This window comes from Colobus angolensis, unplaced genomic scaffold (genome assembly GCF_000951035.1).
Source record: "Colobus angolensis palliatus isolate OR3802 unplaced genomic scaffold, Cang.pa_1.0 Scaffold315, whole genome shotgun sequence".
Classification (NCBI taxonomy): Eukaryota; Metazoa; Chordata; class Mammalia; order Primates; family Cercopithecidae; genus Colobus; species Colobus angolensis.
In genome coordinates, this window is record NW_012116433.1 from 1,740,196 (window position 1) to 1,766,070 (window position 25,875).

The 25,875-nt window shown below is 36.0% G+C and overlaps 1 protein-coding gene across 3 annotated transcripts in view; it reads left to right on the forward strand.

Annotated features, from left to right (window-relative positions):
* XPR1 (xenotropic and polytropic retrovirus receptor 1) overlaps nucleotides 1-25,875 on the forward strand; it is a 317,382-nt gene that overhangs the window by 201,633 nt on the left and 89,874 nt on the right. For 2 of the 3 annotated variants that reach the window (XM_011951149.1, XM_011951150.1), the window contains exons 10-11: nucleotides 7,846-8,017; nucleotides 9,494-9,688. In XM_011951149.1, coding sequence (XP_011806539.1) covers nucleotides 7,846-8,017; nucleotides 9,494-9,688 — 367 coding nt within the window. The remainder of the gene's footprint in view (nucleotides 1-7,845; nucleotides 8,018-9,493; nucleotides 9,689-25,875) is intronic. The other variant, XM_011951151.1, reaches the window with a different exon arrangement.

Below are 25,875 nucleotides of genomic sequence, written 5' to 3' on the forward strand. Positions count from 1 at the left end.
CAAGATGGTGCTGCTGCACTCCAGCCTGGGTGACAGAGCGAGACTCCTTCTCAAAAAAAAAAAGAAAAAAAAAAAAGATAGGGTCTCCTTTGTTGCCCAGGCTTGTCTCAGACCTCGTGGCTTCAAGTGTTCCTCCCGCCTTGGCCTCCCAAAGTGCTGGGATTACAGGCATGAGCGACTGTGCCTGGCCATAAAATTATTTTTAAATGAGACTTTGGAAGATTCAGAAAACTCAAGTTTTACTATGATTGCATAATTACAGTAACAGGATAATATAGTTGTCTACATTGTGTGCTAAGTGAGCATTTCCCCAGTATATCCTTCTTTGTTTAAATAGCAAGCTGTGATTCATGCATGACCAGTTACTCTTGTTAGCAGAATGATTGCCCATTGAGTAGACATTTATCTGTGCATCTGCTATGTTTTTGTTAATAAATGAGGACTTGTTGATGGAATAGGTTGACAATGGTATAAGCAGTAATGGAATAATAAAATGTACTATCAGGTACAGTGAAATATAAAAGGAAGCATTGTGGTTTGTTGTTTTCGTAGTAACTGTTATAAACAGAACAATGTTACCATTTATAGATAACTTTAGTATTAATTGACTTGCTGACTTATTTTAATTTAAATCTCACTGGGAAAACTTACCCTTAGACTGATTGTTAGTGAATTAACAAGAATGTGTCCACTCTAGTTATGTTTTTCTGATACCACTTCATCCTAAAGTAAAAGTACATTTCTTTCTTTCTTTCTTCTTTTCTTTTCTTTTTTTTTTTTTTGAGACAGGATCTGGTTCTATTGCCCAGACTGGAGTGCAGTGGCGTGTTCTCGGCTCATTGCAACCTCCACCTCCCAGATTCAAATGATCCTCCCACTTCAACCTCTCCAGTAGTTAGGACCACAGGTGTGTGCCAATGTGCCTGGCCAATTTTTTGTATTTTTAGTAGAGATGGGGTTTTGCCATGTTGCCCAGGCTGGTCTCGAATTCCTGGGCTCAAGTCGTTTGCCTGCCTTGCCTCCCAAAGTGCTGGGATTGTAAGTGTGAGCCACCACGCCCAGCCTTTTCTTTAATTTTCAGTGAGAAAAGCACATGTCGTTTAGGCATAGTGGTAGGCGCTAGGTGCCATTTATATCCATATTTATATTGGAATCTATGGAATTGATATATGCTATGCTCCCAAAAACAAAGCTAAAAAAATTTATAAGAAATTGATTTTGATGTGAATATTGTATGTCAAATTAGTACAGATTATTTACATCCATTAGGTTATACTTTCTTTCCTTAAATCTGTATTTACCTCAGTCAGAAATCTAATTGGGTAGCATAAACAGTGCCTTAGATTTTCTAAACAAAAATATCAAATTATAACTCACTATATTAAAAGTAAGCTCATTAAAAATTTTAAATTATAGTCCTTTATTATATAATTTAGACATCAATTTTTACCAACAGTTTCTTTAGTTGTATAGTAAAAATTTTACACATTTCTGTTATAAGAATAGAGAGGTGGTCTCATTTAGTAACTACTTTATGTATTTTAATTTTTAAAATAACCCACAAGTTGGAACTGCTATTAATCCCCATTTTATAAATGAAGAAACCTACATTCAGAGAATGTAATTAACTTGCCTAAGGTCACATAGCCGGTAAGTGATGAAGATGAGTTATGAATCCAGGTAGTCGGGCTTTATAATCTGTACTCTTAAACACTAACATTTAACACTTAGTCCTGTTAGTCATTTATGTAAGATGTTTAACTTTGATCTAGTAGATCAAACTAGTAGAATATAAAAATCAAATTTGGGGCCGGGCACAGTAGCTCATGCCTATAATCCTAGCACTTTGGGAGGTGGAGGTGGGAGGATCGCTTAAGCCCAGGAGTTTGAGACCAGCCTGGGCAACATGGCAAAACCCTTTCTCTACAAAAAATGAAAAATCAGTGGTGCATGGTAGCACGCACCTGTAGCCCCGATTACTTGGGAGGCTGAGGGAGGAAGATCGCTCGAGTCCAGCAGGTTGAGGTTGCAATGAGCTGAAATTGCACCACTGCACTCCATGAAAAGTAGAAATTAAAACTTCATCTTCTTAGCTGTTTATCAGTATTAACTTAAAAGATGATATTAACATGTTCTTTGTAATAACTTATTAGTGGCTTTTTTGTGTATGTGGTAAAATATCAGCTATCCAGAATTGTCTCTGGCTTTCATAATACTGTTACTCTAGGAATTGTCACTTTAATCAGAATCACAGGGTAGAAGTGGAAAAGTTAGAAGGTCTTATCCAGATTAAGAAGAGAAGGAGGGGCGAGTTACAGAATTCTCTCTCAGAAGGCGAAATCAGATAAACCTAGAATGAATTTGACTGTGTGTAAATGTCAGTGAGTAAATATGATCTGTTTATGTTCTTCCTCTCACCCTGCCTCTGACAGAGTGACTTCTTCTTTTCTCTGTATTTCCAGGGTATTTTGTGTGTATCTCTGTAATAGGGTGCTATAATTATACCTTTATGTATTTATTTGCCCAACTAGACTGTGGATCATTAAGGCCTTTAAGCCTCAGTGCCTGATATATAATAAATACTTGATAAGTCTTTGTTAAATACATGAATGGCTATAATTATGTTCTTTCCTTCATTGGTTATATTATACTAACATTTACTACTCCCTTCTTTCTTCCTTTTTTTCGTTTTCTCTTTTTGTAAATTTTCCCTTCTTCCCAGTTTTTTTTTTTTTTTAATTTTCACATCACTCCTATCCTTTTCCAGTCCCATCCCACTATCCCTTTGTTCCTTATTTAATGCATTATCTTTCTCTTCTGCTCTTATGGAGATTTTCTGAATTAGCCAGGTTTTGAGGATGGGGTTGGCAGAGTGTGAGAGTAGTGATAGTCTGTCTCATGTCAGTTATAAAGAAATTGTCCTAGGCTACCAGTTTCATAATAGTTCATGATTAGAGATGGATTCAGACTTCTGATCCTTTGGTGTTATATCCTAAATTCTGTATTTCCGTCAGTTTGAATCCTTTAAGTCCATTCTGCACCCTGGAATTTCTTAAAATATTACAAAAACTGATGCCAGAACTTCTTTGTGCATAGATGACTACCATCCTACACTCCCTCACTTCCCCACAAAAAGTTTGCTTTATCGGGAGCTTATGGCTGCAAATGGTATAGATTGTCTCTCTGGTTTGTTGAACTCATGGAAAGAGTATGATAGTGATTAAGAGACTGAGCCATGGAATGAAAATATATCAGCACCAGAAAATAATGTCTCAAAGCCTGTATGATGTCCCACAGATACCTGGTCTAGCTTCCAAAGCTCCACGAAAGTACCTGTCATAGGCGGTTGACACGCAGGATTGAGTCATAATATGACCATCTCCCTGAAATAATAAAGATACATATTTAGAGAAAGAGTGGAAAGATCCAGCCAAGTCTGAGAAGATAGTTATAGACTCTCAAGTTGAATATGTCTATGAAATGAATATAACTAGATCGCCAGAGAGCTAGAGATTAGATTCATTTTCTCAAAACTTCTACTTACTCAGAATTTCTTTTTTCAGGAGTCATATTTCCTCCTGTATAAGATAAAAAGGGGTCCTTTAGGATGAGGATTAAGGCTTCCTTCATCCCACCTTCACTTCACACAACACTTATCAAGACAGTCTGCACAATTTGAGCCTATTTCTGGTAATTGCATTGGTACCTACTTCCCTTCTCTGCAATGCCAAGATTTCCCTTTGTAGTGATAAACAGGCTTCCACAGAATAGGTTAGGAAGAGTCTGTGTTGGTCTTCTGTAAAATGGGGATATGAATAGTTCCTAGCTCATGGAATTGTTATGAAGATTGAGTTAATGCCTGCATAAGCCTTAAAGAGAATATACTGCATGAGTTACTGCCCAGTACATTTAATACATTTATCATGTGTTCAGAACAGTGGGAAGAGGGCTGATTTCTGTGGTGTAATTTCAAGATGAACACAGTCATTACCATGTCATTAGTGAGAAGAAAGTGGCTTTGGTTAGAGAATGAAGCATGCCGCAGATGGAGTACCATCCTTTCCTACTTAATCCTTTGTAAGCAAAGAAGAGCTTTGTATTCAGTTAGGTAAGATGGAGAACAGTCTAGAAATTATAGCACTTGCCTCTCCAGCAAAACTTCCTAACTTTAGAGCCTCTCAGTGCTTCTGTCTTTTGCTGCTCTCTGCTTTCAAATTCAACTCTCCACCTTTTTGCTTTCTATTTTCTTTCTTTCTTTTTTTTTTTTTAGATAACGTGGGTGAATTTCTTTTTTTCTTTTTTTTTTAATACTTTGAGTTCTGGGGTACATGTGCAGAACGTGCAGGTTTGTTACATAGGTGTACATGTGCCATGGTGGTTGGCTGCAGCCTTCAACCCATCATCTACGTTAGATATTTCTCCTAATGTTATCCCTCCCCACTTCCCCGGCCCCCCACTCAATGACAGGTGTGTGATATTCCTCTCCTTGTGTCCGATGTTCCTCTCCCTGTGTCCATGTGTCCTCATTGCTCAATTCCCACTTACAAATGGAGAACATTTGGCGTTTGGTTTTCTGTGCATGTGTTAGTTTGCTGAGAATGATGCTTTCTAGCTTCATCCATGTCCCTGCAAAGGGCATGAACTCATCCTTTTTTGTGGCTGCATGGTATTCCATGGTGTATATGTGCCATATTTCCTTTATCCAGTCTATCATTGATGGGCATTTGGGTTGGTTCCAAATCTTTGCTATTGTGAACAGTGCCACAGTAAACATACATGTGCATGTGTCTTTATAGTAGCATGATTTATAATCCTTTGGGTATATACCCAGTAATGGAATTGCTGGGTCAAATGGTATTTCTAGTTCTAGATCCTTGAGGAATCGCCACACTGTCTTCCACAATGGTTGAACTAATTTACATTCCCACCAACAGTGCAAAAGCATTCCTGTTTCTCCACATCCTCTCCAGCATCTGTTGTTTCCTGACTTTTTAATGATTGCCATTCTAACTGGCATGAGATGGTAACTCATTGTGGTTTTGATTTGCATTTCACTAATGACCAGTGATGATGAGCAGTCTTTCAAACGTTTGTTGGCTGCATAAATGTCTTCATTTGAGAAGTGTCTGTTCATATCCTTTGCCCACTTTTTGATGGGTTGTTTTTTTTCTTGTAAATTTGTTTAAGTTCTTTGTAGATTCTGGATATTAGCCCTTCATCAGATGGATAGATGGCAAAAATTTTCTCCCATTCTGTAGGTTGCCTGTTCAGTCTGATATAACTTCTTTTGCTGTGCAGAAGCTCTTTATTTTAATTAGATCCCATTTGTCAATATTGATTTTTGTTGCCATTGCTTTTGCTGTTTTAGTCATGAAGTCTCTGCCCATGCCTATATCTTGAATGGTATTGCTTAGGTTTTCTTCAAGGGTTTTTATGGTTTTAGGTCTTATGTTTAAATCTTTAATCCATCTTGAGTTATTTTTTGTGTAAGGTATAAGGAAGGGATCCAGTTTCACCTTTCTGCATATGGCTACCCAGTTTTTCCAACACCATTTATTAAATAGGGAATCCTTTCCCCATTGCCTGTTTTTGTCAGGTTTGTCAAAGATCAGATGGTTGTAGATGGTGTGGTGTTATTTCTGATGCCTCTGTTCTGTTCCATTGGTCTATATATCTGTTTTGGTACCAGTACCATGCTGTTTTGGTTACTATAGTCTTGTAGTATAGTTTGAAGTCAGGTAGCGTGATGCTTCCAGCTTTGTTCATTTTGCTTAGGATTGTCTTGGCTATGCCAGCTCTTTTTTGGTTCCATATGAAGTTTGAAGTAGTTTTTTCCAATTCTGTAAAGAAAGTCATTGGTAGTTTGATGGGGATAGCATTGAATCTATAAATTACTTTGGGCAGTATGGCCATTTTCACGACATGGATTCTTCCTATCCATGAGCATGAGTGTTTTTCCATTTGTTTGTGTCCCCTCTTATTTCTTTGAGCAGTGGTTTGTAGTTCTCCTTGAAGAGGTCCTTCACATCCCTTGTAAGTTGCATTCCTAGGTATTTTATTCTCTTTGTAGCAATTGTGAATGGGAGTTCACTCATGATTTGGCTCTCTGTTTGTCTGTTATTGGAAGCACTAAACATGGAAAGGAACAACCAGTACCAGCCACTGCAAAAACATACCAAAATGTAAAGACCATCAACATTATGAAGAAACTGCATCAACTAATGGGCAAAATAACTAGCTAGCCTCATAATGACAGGATCAAATTCACATATAACAATATTAACCTTAAATGTAAATGGGCTAAATGCCACAATTAGAAGACACAGACTGACAAATTGGATAGAGTCAAGACCCATCAGTGTGCTGTATTCAAGAGACCCATCTCACATGCAAAGACACACATAGGCTCAAAATAAAGGGTTGGAGGAAGATTTACCAAGCAAATATAAAGCAAAAAAAAAAAACCAAAAAACAAAAAACCGGGAGTTGCAATCCTAATCTCTGATGAAACAGACTTTAAACCAACAAAGATCAAAAGAGACAAGGGCATTACATAATTGTAAAGGGGTGAATTTATTTCTTAAGATTTGAGTGCAAACTTAAGAACAAAGCTTTTATCAAGAATAAACACAAAAGCTAAACAATTCTTCAGTTGTGCATTTTAACAGAAAGTACAAATATGAATGCATTATAATTTATAACTGCATTTAAAAAATTAAAATATTTCTCTCCAAATCCAAAACCGTACACAGTCTTTAATCTGTTCTCATCTTGTTTAGATAAATTAGAAACATTTGTCATATGCTATCAGGAAAATATAGACAAGAATTACTAATCAGTTCTTTACGATCAAAGAAACATTATTCTCCTTAACTGTGACTTTTTGAATCACTTATCTGTATTTCAGTTCTGAAATACCACACAATTATACCTCCACTCTAGAGAAAAAAAGAATGAATACAAATATCAAGGAGATAGGAACATTCATGGAATTAAAGCAAAAATCACAAGTGTTTGACTTAGAAATGTACATATTGTAATAATTTTTTGTTTTTTTTTTTTTTTTTTTTTTTAAGACGGAGTCTCATTCTGTCGCCAGGCTGGAATGCAGTGGCTGAGAGCTCACTGCAACCTCTGCCTCCTGGGTTCAAGCGATTCTCTTGCCTCAGTCTCCTGAGTACCTGGGACTACAGGTGGCCACCACCATGCCCAGCTAATTTTTTGTATTTTAATAGAGATAGGGTTTCACCATGTTGGCCAGGCTGGTCTCAAACTCCTGACCTCGTGATCCACCCATCTTGGCTTCCAAAGTGCTGGGATTACAGGCGTGAGCCACCGTGCCCGGCCAGTAAATTTTTAAAGTACAACTTTAGTTGATGGTTGACATGTAGGTAAAAATTGTGAACAATTTAAACGGGTATAAAAATGTGAGATCAAAATCTTTAGGCCCAAATACTTGAAAAGTCACTATGACTATGGAAAGATTTGTTTATGTAGATTTTTAGGTGAAAAATCAAGGGGTAATGGCATCTCCCTGATCCCTTAACAATATTTGGATTTTTGCAAAGAATTAGCAGCACCCATGCTTTCTGTTTTCTAACTGTAGTTATTCCTGCTTTTTTTCCTCCTTTACTTCCTTTCTTAGTTATCCATTCAACTGATTCCCTTCACTGCTAATTCTCAACTGCTATAACCACTGTTGCCAGGTCTCTGTGTTTATGATTGGTTCTTTGGTTTCCATTTTATCAACTAAAGTAATCATGCTGAATGGTCAGACATGAAATGGAGACATTTAATATGACTTTTCTTGTTTCTGTTTTCTGATTTTTTTTTTCTTTCTCTCAGTTTCGAGTATTTACAGCCCCCTTCCATAAGGTAGGCTTTGCTGATTTCTGGCTGGCCGATCAGCTGAACAGCCTGTCAGTGATACTGATGGACCTGGAATATATGATCTGCTTCTACAGTTTGGAGCTCAAATGGGATGAAAGTGAGGGCCTGTTGCCAAATAATTCAGAAGGTAGGATATGAATTTGCCTCTCTACTACTAAATCTCTGGTGTAAACCAAGAAATATTGGGAAGGATAAATGAGAAAGTTAAGGTCATGATGAAAACTTACCCAATAATACTACAAACTTAATTAAATGTACTTGGCATTCTGTTAGCAGTCTCTTTATCTGATATAATTTGGCTTTTAAATTATGCATTAGGATTTCATCTCTCCATTTGCCAAGAGATTTACAACTTACACTTAAAGAATTCTAAAACTTTTTCTAGCACATTGGTAGTTATATTGCAAATACTTTCATGCCAACAATTTGTTGTCACACTATTGCTGTGTAATGTAACCCAGATACCAGTGATCAAAAATGCTGATTATTTAGAAGTAGATCAAGTGCTTTGAGAGTAATTACAGATTGCTTTTTAATTCTTACTTGGGGTTTTATTTTTCTTCTGGCTCTTACTCCCCCCCCACCTTAGTTTATGCCAGCAGTTCAAGTTATTAAGGAATTTTGCCTTCATGACAAAGATCTAATTTAGATAGATTATGTAACATGTGACTAACGAAAGTTAATGATGAAGCCGATGCTGACACATCTTTATTGATTGCCAGTGGATCACAATTCTGTTGTAAGTTGATCACACTCAATTCTGAATTTCAGAATTCAAGGAAAAATTGATTTACCAACTCTATTCTTATTTAAACATACAGTTTGTTCTTGGTTTAAAAAAAAGAGGGGAGGTGGGTGAACAAGAGCATGTGCTCTTGGGTGTCTTGTGTTGTCGTGGTTTGGAATTCACAAAATTGTATAGAATCACTGGTAATACTTGTAGGCTTTCCAGGTGTTTCAAATTACAGAGCCAACCTGTTTTTTCCTCCTACTGTATACTCATCTTCTAATTTTCTTACAGTTTTATCACACTCCAAAGAAAGTGATTCCTGGACAGATATGCATAAATCTGAGAGAGCAGATTTCCCCACTAGTTCCCCCACAACATATTTTACCTTCTCTCCTTGACTTATCTATCACTAAAAAGCTTGAGAATAGACGGGGCGCAGTGGCTAACACCTGTAATCCTAGCACTGTGGAAGTCTGAGGTGGGCAGATCACTTGAGGTCAGAAGTTTGAGACCAGCCTTGGCAACGTGGCAAAACCTCATGTCTACTAAAAATACAAAATTAGCTGGGTGTGGTGGTGTGCACCTGTAATCCCAGCTACTCAGAAGGCTGAGGCAAGAGAATCACTGAAACTGGGAGGCAGAGGTTACAGTGAGCAGAGATTGTGCCACTGCACTCCAGCCTGGACCACAGAGAGAGACTCAGTCTCAAAAAAAATAAAAAGCTTGAGAATATGATAGTTGCAAAGAAGAAAGTGATTCTGAAGCCCAGGTTTCTTGCTTTTTCAGACTTGGTAGTGGCTACGCTATATGACTAAATGATGTGAACAAGTTATTTTTTACAATTGTAATTTTTCTTCTTTGAAATCTTCACAGAATCAGGAATTTGCCACAAATATACATATGGTGTGCGGGCCATTGTTCAATGCATTCCTGCTTGGCTTCGCTTCATCCAGTGCCTGCGCCGATATCGAGACACAAAAAGGGCCTTTCCTCATTTAGTTAATGCTGGCAAATACTCCACAACTTTCTTCATGGTGACGTTTGCAGCCCTTTACAGCACTCACAAAGGTATTCTGTGATTGACTATGAAGAGATTTTTTTAAACCTGGATTTTTACTACCTGAATCTATTTCGTACTCTGGCTACTTTTCCATTTGTCATGCTCTTTTTTTTCCACTGAAATTTGAGTTCCTTCAGTTATACCAGTTTGTTCTTGAATGCAGTTTTAGTCTCATTCCAGTATCCAGTATCTGCTGATAAAAGTACCACTGAAAAGCAGCACAGTCACCCAGAATAAGAATTTGTGATAATGTTTAAAATTCTGAATTATGTTTAATGGGTTCAATCTATGGATATCTTGGGTTTCCATTTGTTTTGGACTTCCTTGTTCATTAATGAGGTTGGGAAATGGCTTGGTGAAAAAAAATTCCCTGTGGCAATCAAGTATGTTTTTAATCGCTTTCCTTCACCAAGTAGTAAGAATTGTTTCCAGCCCATTTAACTGCAAATTGAGTTCTCTGATTCCTCTAGTTTCTCATCTCCATGGCAACCTATTATTACTTGAGACTGTGCTTCTGTTGGGAAGAGAAAAGGCTTTTAAGTTCTGAGCCACATGCAGTCACTCCTTTTGAATTTTTAACCTTTTTCCAAGAGCTGTCAGTCAGCAGTCTCACTTCCTTTTATTAAAATGCGTTCCATCTTTGTCTTTTTAAGTCAATATCAGCCCACACCTTAGATGCTGCACTTTCTCATCTGTAGGTTGTAAAGAGATGTTACTAATTGAAATTATTCGTTATTTTTAAATACTTTGCAAACTTTTTTTTCAGTGATTTTTTTTTTTTTCTTAATTGAGAGGCTGTATTTTAGGAGCTTTGGCCAGTGCTACAAAATTGCTGCTAATCTAAAGTGTGTCTAACGGTCATAAAAGATCGGAACATTGCTTCAATAAATCTTGAGATTTGATGCAGCAGATGATATTTATAATATAATTCCACTTTTTCCAGTAGATTCTGTGGTTGGAGTAGGATTGATAAATGTAGCCAATAATTTTACCACGATGTAGGCATTCTCGTTAAATGATATAATTTAACTAAGTATGTCAGTGAAGGAAACACATCCCCAAAGCTCCCATAATTTTAACTCATACTGTGGAATGCTGTTAAGTCCAGACATGTATCATAATTCAGGAGGTTGTTACTAGAGAATTTATAAATTGGGCCGCTGATTTAATATAGTATTTATGACTCCATTTACTAAGTTATAAAGAACCCTTTACTTTTCTTCCATCCCAGGTAAAAATGTGTACTGTTTTTCTGGTTGATATTTTAGAACATAATATACCTTTAACTGCAGTTGATCCTTGAACAACTTGGAGATTAGGGGAACCAACCTCACACACAGTTGAAAATCCACAGATAACTTTTAACTCCCAGAAACACTACTAATAGTTACCATTGACCGGAAACCATACTGATAAAATAAATGGTCTATTAACACTTATTTGGTATGTCATATGTATTATATACTGTACTCTTATAATCAAGTAAGCTAGATAAAATAAAATCTTATTAAGAACATCATAGGGAAGAGAAAATATCTTTCCTATTCATTAAGTGGAAATGGATCATCATGAAGGTCTTCATCCTTGTCATCTTCACATTGAGTAGGCTGAGGAGGAAGAGGAGGGGTTGGTCTTGCTATCTCATGGGTAGCAGAGGCAGAAGAAAATTCGTATGTTAAGTGGATCTGTGAAGTTCAAACCCATATTATTCAGGGGTCAACTGTATACTGATAGCATTCAGTAAAAAGCTGAAAATCCAAATTCCTCAAATCTGTGAACAGTCCAAATCTAAAATGTCTAAACTAAAAAAGTAATAGTTTAAATAGCATTGTGGGCTTAAGATATTCCTTACTCACATACTTCTTCAAAGAATTTTATAAACTATATTACCTTTTGGACATTTTTAAGTTTACAACTGAAATTTTTCATCTTAAGTTTAAATAATTACAAAAGATACAGTTTTAGTGTATTTTAAATGTTCACATTTTAAAATAAAACTGCTAAATGTTTCTATTGTGTAGTAGTCAGAAAATTTCCATCTCTTTGCTCTTGAACTATAATGTATATTTTAATAGAATATATTTTTGTTTTAATGACTTGTCTGTTACATAAATATGTAAATTGAAATTAAATTCTTTCTGTCACTAAGAGATTAATTTGTTTTCTGTTCTGGGTTGTAATCACCATTACCCTGATAATTACCCACAGTTGATCAAAGCAACATTACAAATGTATTACAAATTTAATTTTTATAAGTAATTGTTGCAGGTAAACATTTCTTAACGAGATAAATTTATGTTATTACTATTTCCTTTTTCAGTTTTTATATAAGTAAACTCAGAAATCTTGTGGCTATGTAGACGAGAATAGAAGAAGTTTTGTTGCAGTAACACTCAGTTTTATGAGTTCAGTGAGTTATTTATGGGTTATTTACCCAATTCTGAGTTATTTGTTCAAAAAATTGTATAGTGATCTATCACCAATAAATATTTTTAGCAATTAAATTTTCTTGGTTGAAAGCAAAGAGTTGAAAATAAATAAAGCAAACAATTGAACATAAACTGAATGAAAAAGGATTTGATAACCAGCCATTGGAGTCATTAACTTTCTAACCTAGACAGTGGACCATCATGTTATTGTTACTTTTAGAAGCTCTTTGTCTAACCCAGCATATGCAGACAATTGTTAGGAAAATAAAAATATTGTTAATTTCAGTACACATTTTCCAGTGCAATATTTTATGATGAAATACTTTTATCATATTCTTTAAATGTCCTTTTGCAAAAAATCTGGAACTTCAGATTACACTCATCTGAGCTATGGAAAATATCTGCAATATACCTGTAGAGGAGGAAAAACTTACTCCTCTACCCTCTTAAGTAATTGGGGCCTGCAAATGAAATTGACAGCAGACAGATGAATAAAAGAAAAGGTTTGTTATGTACACAGAGGTCTTCATAGAAAAGAAGACCCAAAAGAAATGTTTAGACCAGGGGGTAGAGGGGGCTTTTATACCGTTTTTACAAAGAGTGATAAATTGTGAAAAAGTAAGTTTAGACAAAGGTAGGGGGTTGGGCTTCTGGGTGGTAAATTGTGAAAAGGTAAATATATGGGGATTCCAATGAAAGAAAAGGATTATTTAGTAAGGTTTGTTATGCGTACCAAAGTTGGTGTCTTCTCTATTGATAAGTGTCATCTCTGGTGAAAAAGTGTTGCCGTCCTCTTCCTAGTATGGGAGTGAGAGCACCAGCTTTAGAAATGGAAATTTATGTTACATTTACAAAAGGAATGTATGCCCTGCTTTTAGACAAAAAGAGGAAGGGCAGATATATTTCCCTTCATCTGAGGGTTTCTCAGCTGCCTTCAGCTCAGAATAATAATCCTTATGCCAAAGTGGCATATTTGGGGATGGCATACTCTGATCCTCTTCATACCCTAATTGGGAAATCAGTCAGACAAGTGGAAAAAATTTTGACTTCCTAGCCGGGCGAGGTGGCGGGCGCCTGTAGTCCCAGCTACTTGGGAGGCTGAGGCAGGAGAATGGCGTAAACCCGGGAGGCGGAGCTTGCAGTGAGCCGAGATCTGGCCACTGCACTCCAGCCTGGGCGACAGAGTGAGACTCCGTCTAAAAAAAAAAAAAAAAAAAAAAAATTTTGACTTCAGGTTTACATATTTATTTTTATGTGTGTGTGTGTATTTATATATATATAAATTGGACACAGTTTTTTTGCCCACAGTAAAAGTTTTTTAAAAACCAGAAACAAAAATATTTTTTAGATGGACCATTGGTTATATATCTTAATCATATTGGTAAAATTAAAAAAAAAAACTGTATAGTTGCTACATGTTAAATATTCATATCACTAAAATTTTTAACCAAAAAGCTTAAAACAGAGGAAAAATTTGAAAAAAATATATATATATATCCATCTGTAAGCACCTCATTCCTTCATTCTAGTTCTGAGTTAGATGCATGACCAGGTAGACAGGCGGACAGACAGGCAGACAAAGCAAGGATACATTCACCAAGTACTTACTAAGAATATTTTATGTAACATGCCATGCTAAGCACTAAAAATATAGTGACAAAACACAATTCTTGCCCTTAATAATTTATAATCTAGTAGGGGAATAGACAAAAAGACATTAATTGGTTCTTAATACTACTGTTAAGTATACTGTTTTAGACATGGCTAAAATGGTAAATTTTATTTGTTTTTACCACAGTTTTTTTTTTAAGGCATAAAAATAGAGTATAAAGAGATAAGCAAGGTACCGGAAGAACCCCCAGCACAGGTCTCTAACTCAGTCTCCTAGGCCTTAGGATGGGAGGAAGACTTCTGTGAAGTAACATCTAAGCTGTATCCTATTGTTTATATTAAGTTAAGGAGGATTCTAGTTACCCCTTACGTGCCTTGCTCAAGGCCATGTAATTTGTGAGTGGTGGAGGTGTAGTATTTCTCAATTCTATTCTTCAGCCTAGGGATTTTTTTTTTTCAGACAAAGCCACATCTTTAAAGTGGAGATAATGGTACCTGTTCTTTTTGTTTCACAGGTTTGTTTTAAGTAGTAAATAAAAGAGTACACATGAAATCCCCTTAGGCTCTTAGTATGCTACAAGGGAATTTTTTTTTTTTTTTTTTGAGACGGAGTCTCGCTATGTCGCCCAGGCTGGAGTGCAGTGGCGCGATCTCAGCTCACTGCAAGCTCCGCCTCCCGGGTTTATGCCATTTTCCTGCCTCAGCCTCCCGAGTAGCTGGGACTATAGGCGCCCGCCATCTCGCCCGGCTAGTTTTTTTTTTTTTTGTATTTTTTAGTAGAGACGGGGTTTCACCGTGTAGCTCAGGATGGTCTCGATCTCCTGACCTCGTGATCCACCCGTCTCGGCCTCCCAAAGTGCTGGGATTACAGGCTTGAGCCACCGCACCCGGCCACTACAAGGGAATTTACGATAAAATGAAATATTTTCTTTGCTGACTGGAGCTGCTGTATGTCTTGCTTTACAGAGTCTTTTAAAGAAAAACCCTTAATGATTATCTTGGACTTGCACAGGGCAAGTATCGATTAGAAATGTGTTTGGCTTTTTGCCCAAGTAACATAGCTACTTACTCACTGAATGTTATTCAGTACTCACTGTCGAAGTTTTTTAAAAACCAGAAACAAAAACACTTTTTAGATGGACCATTGGTTATATATCTTAATCATATTGGTAAAATAAAATTTTAAAAATGTCATGGTTGCTACATGTTAAATATTCATATCACTAAAATTTTTAATCAAAAAGCTTCAAATCAAGGGAAAAAAATTGAAAAGACAGCTCAGAGGAACCATTGACAGAAAAATTGGCATTGAATATTGATCAGAAGTAGAATTTGTTAAAGAACATGGGAAATGGGAAAAATAAAAACATCAAACAAGTGGAATTTGATTTCTATTTTTTTTGGATGCTGTTCCAGGAGAAAAGGCACTAGAAAACATGGACTTTAGAAATAATCATTGAGCCAAAAGAATAGATTCAATATTATTAATTGGGTAGATACTTTTCTATGAAATGTATGTATACTGTTACAAGTGATAAATTTTAGAGGGGCAAGGAGTAAAAGATGGTGAGGTAACCTTGTTCCGATTCAGAGATCTGAGTCTTTTCAGAGAACTAGCCTGCAAGAGTTACCATAGCAACAGCATTATATTAGGGGCATTTTCAAGATTGTTCCAAAGTGTCTCATGTTATGCTGCATGATTTGTAAAAAATGGAGGTGTAAGAGTTAACTGTGTGCCTAGCCTCATTTTTTGAAAAGTAAGGGAGGAGGTTGGAGGTTTAGGCAGCCCATTTGAGGGAAATTAAGGATGATAATATATCAGCTAGCACTCTCTTGTATTAAAAAGGAAAACACATTTGAAATATTTCAGTTTATTTTTTCTATCATTGATTTTAGAAACAAAGGAATTTAGCTAGCAGCCAATCTCCATATTGTAAGAATTCACATTTCGTTGCCTGGCTAAATTTGAAGGCAACTCCTACAAGTGTTTTGTTGGAATTAGGATTGGAGGAGGCATAAAAGTGTTTTAAATGGTTTTTGTGTGTCCTTGAGATTTCTTGGCTTTGGCAAAGAAAAGCCTGTGGGAGGTACAATAATAGAAAAGGCCATTATGTTGTTATTTCTAAGTGGTTGTTGAGGGAGAGCATTTCATTAGATTTTCCGTTTTTCATTTACAGTTTGTAACATTCTAAAATATTTGTAAATTTTTAGTGGTTTAGTTAGCTCTTTGTTACTCTTTGATTTCATAGTTTACTTTAGACTTTTTGTTAGTGTTTGCTAAAAAGCATTTGCTACTAGATTTTATAAAATATTTGGAACAAAGAAGTATTCTCAGCACAATTAAGAGTTCATTTATGTCTGTGTGGTTGTTTTCCAGTGCCCAGATCTTTCTAGATCCCTTCTTAACATTCTCTAAGGGCTGCTGTGCCCCCTAATGAGGATTCCTCAGCAATAGCTCAGGGCCTTCAGTGCAATAGTCCTATCATTGTTTGAGTGAGCGCACACAGTCCTGAAGTGCTTCCTCCCTGGGGTATGACCAGTTTATTACCCTCTTTCTACCCTGAATAATAGGCTGTTATGCCAGAATTTCCACATTTTAGTCTTGTTATACTGTAATAGAAACAGTAATTGTTTTTCATTCTCTAGGGAAATTTTTGTTTCATTAACTTTTTTACAAAAAAGATATACACACATTTTTAAAAACTCATTTGGATAAATGCTCTCATTCTTGGCTTACTACTAAAGTAGTTCAAATCTTTAACTCTTTCGAAATTGATATATTTCTGCTGTAATTTCCTAGCATAACTAACAATGTAGAAAATAAACAAATTATTTTAGAAGTTATCTTGACAATATTTGCTTAAGAACTGCCGATGCTGTAAAGCCAAATAGGAGACTTTTTTCCCGATTATTAATTTTACTTTAATTCAACGAGTGGTTTTTATCTACTTGGCGTTGTTAATTTTAAATGGTTTTATAATTATATCCCATCTTAAATTGCTTTTAAAATATTAATTATAGCTTTGAATAAATTAAATTTCCTTTACATCTTTTGTCACTTAAAAGTCTTTAAAAAAAAAAGAACACATGCTCACACCCTGATACTATTTTCGTAGTCCTATCTCTAGTCACCTTTGTTTTCTTAATTGCTCTTAAAACTGATAGATGTAATTGGCATTTCTACATAAATTATGTTGCTTTTGAAACACTCATGCACAAACGTTTAAACGTTTAAAGTACTATTTTATTGCTTAGAAATTGAGAGAGGATCTGTGATGTTTAAAAGAAATAGTTGACCAGTCACAATAGCTTACACCTGTAATCCCAGCACTTTGGGAGGCTGAGGTGGGTGGATCACTAGGTCAGGAGTTCGAGACCAGTCTGGCCAACATGGTGAAACCCCATCTCTACTAAAAATACAAAAATTAGCTGGGTGTGGTGGCAGGCGCCTGTAATCCCAGCTACTCAGGAGAGGAGGCAGGAGAATCATTTGAACCCTGGAGGCAGAGGTTGCAGTGAGCCGAGATCATGCCATTGCACTCCAGCCTGGGCAACAGGGCAAAACTCCATCTCAAAAAAAAAAAAAAAGAAAGAAAAAAAGAAATGCTTGAAAAATTTTTATACAAGAGTTTGTCTAATTGAAGAGAAATGTAAAGACCAATTGCTTGAAAGTCGAATTTTTGATTTTCGTTTTAATTTACATACTTTATATTATATATAATTTTACATGTTTAAGCTATGGTGAAAAGTATAAACATCAGAAAATGTCATTGTATCTAGGTATTTACAGCAAAAAGAAAAGAAAGAGAAAAAAATGAGCAGGCAAATGTACTTACAGACCTTGAGTTCCTGCTAAGTATATGGTACTCTAAGGAGCATAATAGATTGTATGTGACTCTCTTTCCCTTAGAGTTTTATAGTATAATACAGTAAGTGTACTCATCGGCTATTAACAGCATAATAAACCAACGCTTCAAAACTCAGCAGCTTAAAAACAGCTTTAATCCATTCTTGCTTATGCATCTGTAGGTCAGCTGGGAATTGATTGGTCTCGGCTGGGCTCAGCTGGATAGCCTTCAGGCTGCTATTCTGGCAGGGTTTGGCTCCTCACTGCAGGTTGGGTTTGGATCTAATCATGTGTCTTCATTCTGGCGCCTCAGCTGAAAGAGCAGCACTTACCCAGGAGAAACTCTTCACATGGGACTGACAGAAACAAGACCTATTACACAAATTTTAAGCCTCTGCTTGCTCCATATCTGCTAGCTTCCAAAGGCCCTTGCAACTGCTCAGCCAAAGCAAGTCACCACACCCTACATTAATGGGGCAAGAAAGTATACTTCTGTCATGGAAACAGGGATGGGCTGAAAGGAAGAGAAGAGTTTTAAAATGTAATCTAATCTACTGTGATACAGAAAACAATTTAAACTGATTTGTCTAAAGTGGCAAAGGACTTAGAACAGTTAATTTTGTAGAATAAACATAACTAATAAACATGAAAAATTTTCCACTTTGGTAATAAAAACAAATACAAATTAAAATAATATTTAATGAAAGAAGTGATGATGCCTATCACTGGCAAGGTTACGGAGAGATGAAAACTCATTCTGTTGGTAGAGTATAAGTTTGTAAGCAATTTGGGAATTCTGTTGAATCTTAAAATCGTTCATACCTTTTGACCTAGTAACTACCTTTCCACAACTTTTTCCTAAGTAGCGAATTGGGCAAAAACGAATGCATTTTTGTAACATTATATAGTAAAAAACTGAAATAATCTAACAAATGTTCAGCAATAGGAGAATAGTTTACTTATAGTAACTGCATTGTATATGAAATATTATACAGTGGCTTGTTAAAAGTCACACAATGCACCTGCAAATAGTAGATGAAGAATAATGATTGTGTGTGTGTGTGTCTGTTTTCACAGATAGTCTTGCTCTGTCACCCAGGCTGGAGTGCAGAGTGAGTGGCTTGGTCATATCTCACTGTAGCCTCAAACTCCTAGACTCAAGGGATCCTCCCACCTCAGCCTCCTGAGTAGCTGGGACTACCCAGACTAGTCTCAAACTCAGTCTTACAAAGCTGGGATTACAGGCCTGAGCCACTTCACCCAGCTGACACACTTTAATTAAGAGCAATGTGGACTTGGCCAAAATATGAAAATAATTTCTCTCTGCTGGAAAGTCGAAAGTCATTCTTGAATTGGAAGGAAACAAAACTAACATTAATGTTGTTTCAAGTGATGGCAGAATAGTTGACATGATTAATTTGCTTAGTGTTGTATTCTTTTTTAGGTTTTAAGAAATACCAAGGGAGCCAGATGCTGTGACTCACGCCTGTAGTCCTAACACTTTGGGAGGCCAAGGCGGGCAGATTACCTGAGGTCGGGAGTTCAAGACCAGCCTGGCCAACATGGCAAAACCCTGTCTCTACTAAAAAATACAAAAAATTAGCCAGGTGGAGTGGCATGCACCTGTAATTCCAGCTACTGGGAGGTGGAGGTTGCAGTGACCTGAGATCACGCCACTGCACTCTAGCCTGGGCTAGAGCGAGACTTCGTCTCAAAAAAAAAAAAAAGAAAGAAGTATCGAGTAGTTAGGGTAATTTGTTAAAGCTGGCTAGCAATTTTCTCAATGTATATTGTTAATAAATAAGGAATGTTGTGAGCATGCTTCTTAGAATGTAATGAACAAAAGACCAGTTGGCTAATGTTGAATTTCTTTTTTTTTTTTTTTGAGATGGAGTCTTGCTCTGTCACCCATACTGGAGTCTAGTGGTACAATCTTGGCTCACTGCAACCTCCGCCTCCCAGGTTCAAGCAATTCTCCTGCCTCAGGAGTAGCTGGGATTACAGATGCCCACCACCACACCCAGCTAATTTTTGTATTATTAGTAGAGACGGAGTTTCACCATGTTGGCCATGCTGGTCTCGAACTCCTGACCTTACCATAGGTGACCTGCCCACCTCAGGCTCCCAAAGTGTTGGGATTACAGGCGTGAGCCACCACGCCTGGCTAATACTTGATTTCATTGATACTTTGGATAGGTATAAGATACAGTTTTCATGAAAATATTCAGAGTGAAGAAACTTTTCATACACTACAGCTAATTCTTAATTTCATTGATACTTTGGATAGGTATAAGATATGGTTTTCATGAAAATATTCAGAGGGAAAACACTTTTCATACACTACACATGGTATTTTCTTCACATAGTAAAACAAACAAACAAAACAATGGTGCCACTTAATAGGAAGGAAAATAAAACATCTACCTAAATATCTCAGTGATAAGTAGCATTTGTATTTCTTCTTGTTCCTCTCCTGTGGGCTTCTCAGGCCTCTCTCTAAATACTTTTTAGTTGCTTCTGAATAATATACCTCACAACGTATTTCTTTTAAAGGTAGAATTGTACTACTTGTAACTATTTTATCCTTACCAGGAATCTTCTCAAACCAGTAAATATCTCCCAAACAAAGTAGAATATTGAAGTCTACACAACACATTTCATAGCTGGTGTAGAAAACACTGAATCACTGAAGAAAATTAGGCATAAACTGTAAGATCTGTTATATAGTCTTCTCACTTATGAATATTAGACTAATTCTATTTCCTTTCTCAATAACTGAAAAAGTTGATATTTGAAATTAATTTTTAAAATCTGTCATTAAACTTTCTATTGCAGAAAGTAGTACTTCTTACCTAAAGAGCAAAACACCTCCCTCTTCTCAATTTAATCAACTCCTCTGCCAGTAAGAATTTTAAAAGCAACGTCTTGGTGAAAGGCACGTTTTCACATTGAGAACTAGAATACGGGCTTTGGAGTCAGGACTAGGTTAATTTAGCCACTTACTAATTATGTTACCCTGAGAAAGTGACTAGATTTCTTTGGTTTAAAATTAGTAAAATTGAGGTAGTAATTCCTAACTCATAAGTTTATTATAAAGATTAAGTTGTATAAGTACGCTATAACTGATGTTAATTGGTATTGATATCCTTTCCACTATCTGTGATGAGAGCGTGAAAAAACTCACATGCAAAATATTAGGGAAGGGGTTTTAACTATAGATGTGGAAGAATTTAAAATAATTATGAGTAAATGTCTAGGTAAAATGGACAATTTATTTTTAGGAAGTTAGAAATTAACAAAATAAATGCAGGAAGACAGACACTCTAAATTATGGACTAACAGCTATTGCAGGAATAGGGAAAGGTGTCTTTAAAGTGTCAGACCACAGTGTTTTCACAAGTGAAACTTTGTAAAACCTTTCAAACCTTCAAGGAATGGGTTGTGCCATTTAAACCATTTAGAAACGTAAAAGGAAAGCATCTTATTTCTCTTTACAAAGCTAGCATAATTCTGAAAAATACCACACTCAATAAAACTGTAGTCTAATGTTACTTATTAATATACATACAAAAATTCCTTATTTTAAAAAAATTGATACAAGGTAATTATACATTTATAGGGTACATAGTGATGTTTCTGTATATGTGATCAGATGAAAGTAATTAGGATATCTATCTCAAACATTTATCATTTGTGTTGGTAACACTCACTATCCTTTTAGCTCTTTGAAACTGTATATTGTTGTCAACTGTAGTCATCCTACTGTGGTATAGAACACTAGAACTTATTCCTCCTATCTAGATGTAATTTTGTATCCTTTAACAAATCTCTCCCTATCCTTCTCTCCCCTATGCTTCCCAGCTTCTTGTAACCTCTGTTGGACTTTGTACTTCTATGAGATTAACGTTTTTAGCTTCTACATATGAGTGAGACCATGTTGTGTTTAACTTTCTGTGCCTGGCTTATTTAACGTAATGTAATGTACTCCAGTTCCATCTGTTTTGCTGGGATTTCATTCTTTTTTATGACTGAATAGTATGCCATTGTGTGTATATACACTACATTTTCTTTATCCATTTATCTGTTGTTGGACACCTATGTTGATTTTTTTATCTTGGCTATTGTAAATGGTGCTGCTGTAAACATGGCGCAGCAGATGTCTGTTATACTGATTTCCTTTTCTTTTGATTGAAATGCCCAGTAGTGAAATTGCTAGATCATATGGTAGTTCCTATATGCAGTTTTTTGAGGAACCTCCATACTGCCCCCCCTAGTGGCTATACTAGTTTACATTCCCACCAACATTGTAAAAAGTCTTAATAAAATATTTGCAGCTAGAACTGAGCAGTATATTAAAAGAATAATATACTATGACTAAGATATTTTAGGAATGCAAAAAATAGTTCAGTGTTAGGAATCCTTAAAAATTAAATTTTACCATATCACTAGACCAAAGGAGAAAAGCCATGTGGTCAGCTCTGTAGGTGCCAAGGACATTTGTTAATTTTTTTAAGAAAGAATATAAGAATACTTCGTAAGTATAGCAAAATACTATACACACATGTGCATATAATCTGACACTCTATATCTTAGACCAACGGCTAGAATCATGATTAAAGGTAAAGTATCAGAGACATTCCCTTTAAAATTTGGACTAACATAAGGATGTCTGCACTCATCACTATTATTCTACTGATCATTGCTATTACACAATAAAATGAAATAATAGTAAAACTTTTAAGCCAGGTGCTGTGGCTCACGCCTGTAATCTCAGCACTTTGAGAGGCTGAGGTGGGTGGATCACAAGGTCAGGAGATCGAGACCATCCTGGCTAACATGGTGAAACCCCATCTCTGCTAAAAATAATAATTTTTAAAAATTAGCTGGGCGTGGTGGCGGGCGCCTGTAGTTCCAGCTACTTGGGAGGCTGAGGCGGAAGAGTGGCATGAACCTGAGAGGCGGAGCTGGCAGTGAATGGAGATCGCACCACTGCACTCCAGCCTGAGAGACACAGTGAAACTCCATCTCAAAAGAAAAAATATATATATAGTAAAATTTTTAAAAAACAAAAATAAAATCTCAACATTTGTAATGTGACCATCCAGTGCTCTCACTTTATTTGCCCGTTAATGAATTTTATGATGAGCATGCAATTGTTTTACAAATGGGGAGAAAAAATAGTTCATTTTATTAAAAAAATTTTTTAAGTTGTTGGCCTAGACTTTCTAAGGCCCCTTTAGCGCTTTACATTCTATTAGTCTAATAGAGCTATTTGCAAATATGTCATGTGTTGTCAGACATTATTTCATTTTGAACCTGATACCAACTTTGAAAGAAAGGAAAACAGGTGTTATTCTCATTTTGCTTGCCCAAGGTCACATGACAGTAAGTAGCAAAACCAGAATTTTGACTCTGGATTCATTCCTTTTTTTACTCTACAAGGTTATTTCCTCAAGGCAGCATGCTATAATGCAGTGATCCTCACATTTTGGTGTGTATCTGAATTACTTTGGATGCTTGCTTTAAAATGCATTATCTTGGATTTTACCTTCGGTCTAATTCAGTAGGATTAGGGTGATCCAAAATTTGCATTTTTACTATGTCTTCTGCTAAAGGTGATTCACTGAGGGCACATTAAGTATCTTGCAGACAAAAGATGTTGTAAACAGATGTGGTGTTGAGCAAATATAGAGACAAGTAAAAGTAGATTTGAATACTACTTCCTCCTACTGAACTGTTTGTAAGATCTTAGCAGTCAAGTGATGAATGGTACATAGGCAATAAAGCATATTGGGTAAGAGTATATGGGCTTTGGATCAGTGAATCTTGGGCATGTTACCTGATGATAAGGATACTCACTTCATAAGGAGGTTTTAAGGACACGTGTAAATTTTCATAGAGAAGAATGAGAAAGAGCGGAGACAGTCAAGTGTTAGTTACTTCAGTGGAAGTCTTAATACAGGTACATGCGTGTGCACACCCACAAAGCACATCAAGAAAGGGGACCCAGGAGTTCCCCACCAACAAAAAGATTTTGTTTCTCCTATCAGCTTCTATTCTGCTAAAAGTCATTAGAGACTATTGAAATTTTTTATTTTTAATTATATCTCAAAGTGGATTGATACTGCAATTGATGAAGTGGATCCCAGAGTAAATATCTGAATAGGTGTTTCAGAAGTACTGACTTTGATTTTTTGGTAGCGTTTGAGATAATACAGGTTTTACTCTACTTCTTAAAATATTTTGTTTAAAAGAAAAATTAAATGAAGATTTATATAAAAAGGCATCACAGTTTTGTGCTGTTTTACTCTGAGATGTAGAATTGTTTCAGATGGATCTTTTATATCTGGTATGTTATACTGGTGTAGAATATTGGCAGGCGATATGAAGAAAACGTGGAAGACATTTTGGCTTTCCTTCTCTCTGTGCATATCTCCTATTATATTTCTTCTCACTCCCTTTTTAGGTTTGTTAACTAACCATAATGGGGAATACATATTGTTATTTCTCACATTTCTAGAATACATCTTTGTGATCTGCATTTATTTTATATTCAATTCTAATTACTATATTCTGTGTTATAGCTGCTTAAAGATGTACTCCAATTTATTTCCATTTTTAAATGACTATAATTTTAGCTTATGTTTGTCACTTTTTTCAGTTCAATTAAGAAAAAAGTTTCTGCCCATATGTGTGTACTACCTGAAGCTTTCATAAAATGAGCAACTTGAGACATTGTGTAAAATGTATAGAATCCTGGCCGGGCATGGTAGCTAACACCTGTAATCTCAGCATTTTGGGATGCCAAGGTGGAGGATCACTTAAGGCCTGGAGTTCGAGACCAACTTGGGCAACATAGCGAGACCTCATCTCTGAAAAAAAAAAAAAGTTCTTTTTTAATTAACCAAGTGTGGTGGTACACACCTGTAGTCCTAGCTGCTTGGGAGGCTGAGGCAGGAGGATCACTTGAGCCCAGGAGTTCAAGGTTACAGTGAGTTATTATTGTACCACTGTACTCCTGCCTGGGCAACAGATTGAGACTCTGTGTCAAAAAAAAAAAAAAAAAAAAAGAAAAGAAAAGAAAAATTTATAGTGTCCTTATATTTATTTTAAAGTGGTTATAGTTGTTAGCATTTCATTTAAATAAGTGAAATTGTGTCTTTTCTAGGAGAGAAGGCAGAAATGCATAGTTTATCTGCTCCACAGTTGTTATTTGGTTATAGAAGAAAAGGAGTGGGGAAAAGCAGAAACAGATATTTTTTTAATACAAAAACACCAAACTTCTATTTAACTCATGAATTAAAGAGGAAACCAACCAGTTGTCACAACTAGTGCAAAGGAGAGGCAATATATTTTCTATATTATGGCTAGTTAACAAACCTTTACTATGGAGTAAAGGAATGCTGATACCCATTTACAAATGGACACAAAACTGCCTTTTTCCACTGGAGGTGGGATGTGGTGGAGGAGTAAAGGGTGAGATGGAACTGTTGGACCTCCATCAGACAGAATTTATTTGTGTGCCTATAGACAGTTATGTGCATTTATCCACAATTTATACAGAATTATAAAATAACTCCAGGACCAGAAAAGGCGAAAACTCCACAGAAACATAACCTAGAAAGGTATGGTGTAAACAATGCAATCCATTTTAGATACACAGTAATTATTTTTGCTTATTCGAAAGTCTTAACTTTTCCTTACAGCAATAACCTACTACGGGAATGTTTCCAAGGCTTTTGATCAAATATGTGACAGAAAGGGATTTTTAAAAATAAGCCTAGACACACATACAGAAGAAAGATATTGGAAGAGATTCTGATGATCTGATCTGGGAAGGGGTATCTGATACAGCAGAAGAAAAGTTGCTCAAACTCTGTCAAGAAAGGAAGTCCTAAATGGTGTCATTGATGCTTTTATGATCACTGAAGAGATAATTTTGTTATCGAGGAGCCAGTAAATAAGGATCTATATAAGTAATAAATTGAATATAAATACAGTTTAATAATCGAGTTACCTTCTTGATTACATCTGTCACATCCAGTTTTATTCAACAAACATTTACAAAACATCTTCAGCGTATCAGGCACTGCTAGATACTAGGCATACATAGATGAACAAAACATACCTTGCCTTTAAAACCTACTCTTGGAGCTCACAGTTTGGTAAGGGAGATAGACTACAATAGAACATGGAAGTGCAATAATACTATACTATCAGCATTGTATAGGGTGTGAGGGGGTTTGAAAGAGGAAGTGGTTAACTCAGTGAAGGTTTTGAGGAACAGTCAAGTTTTGTGTTTTTTTTA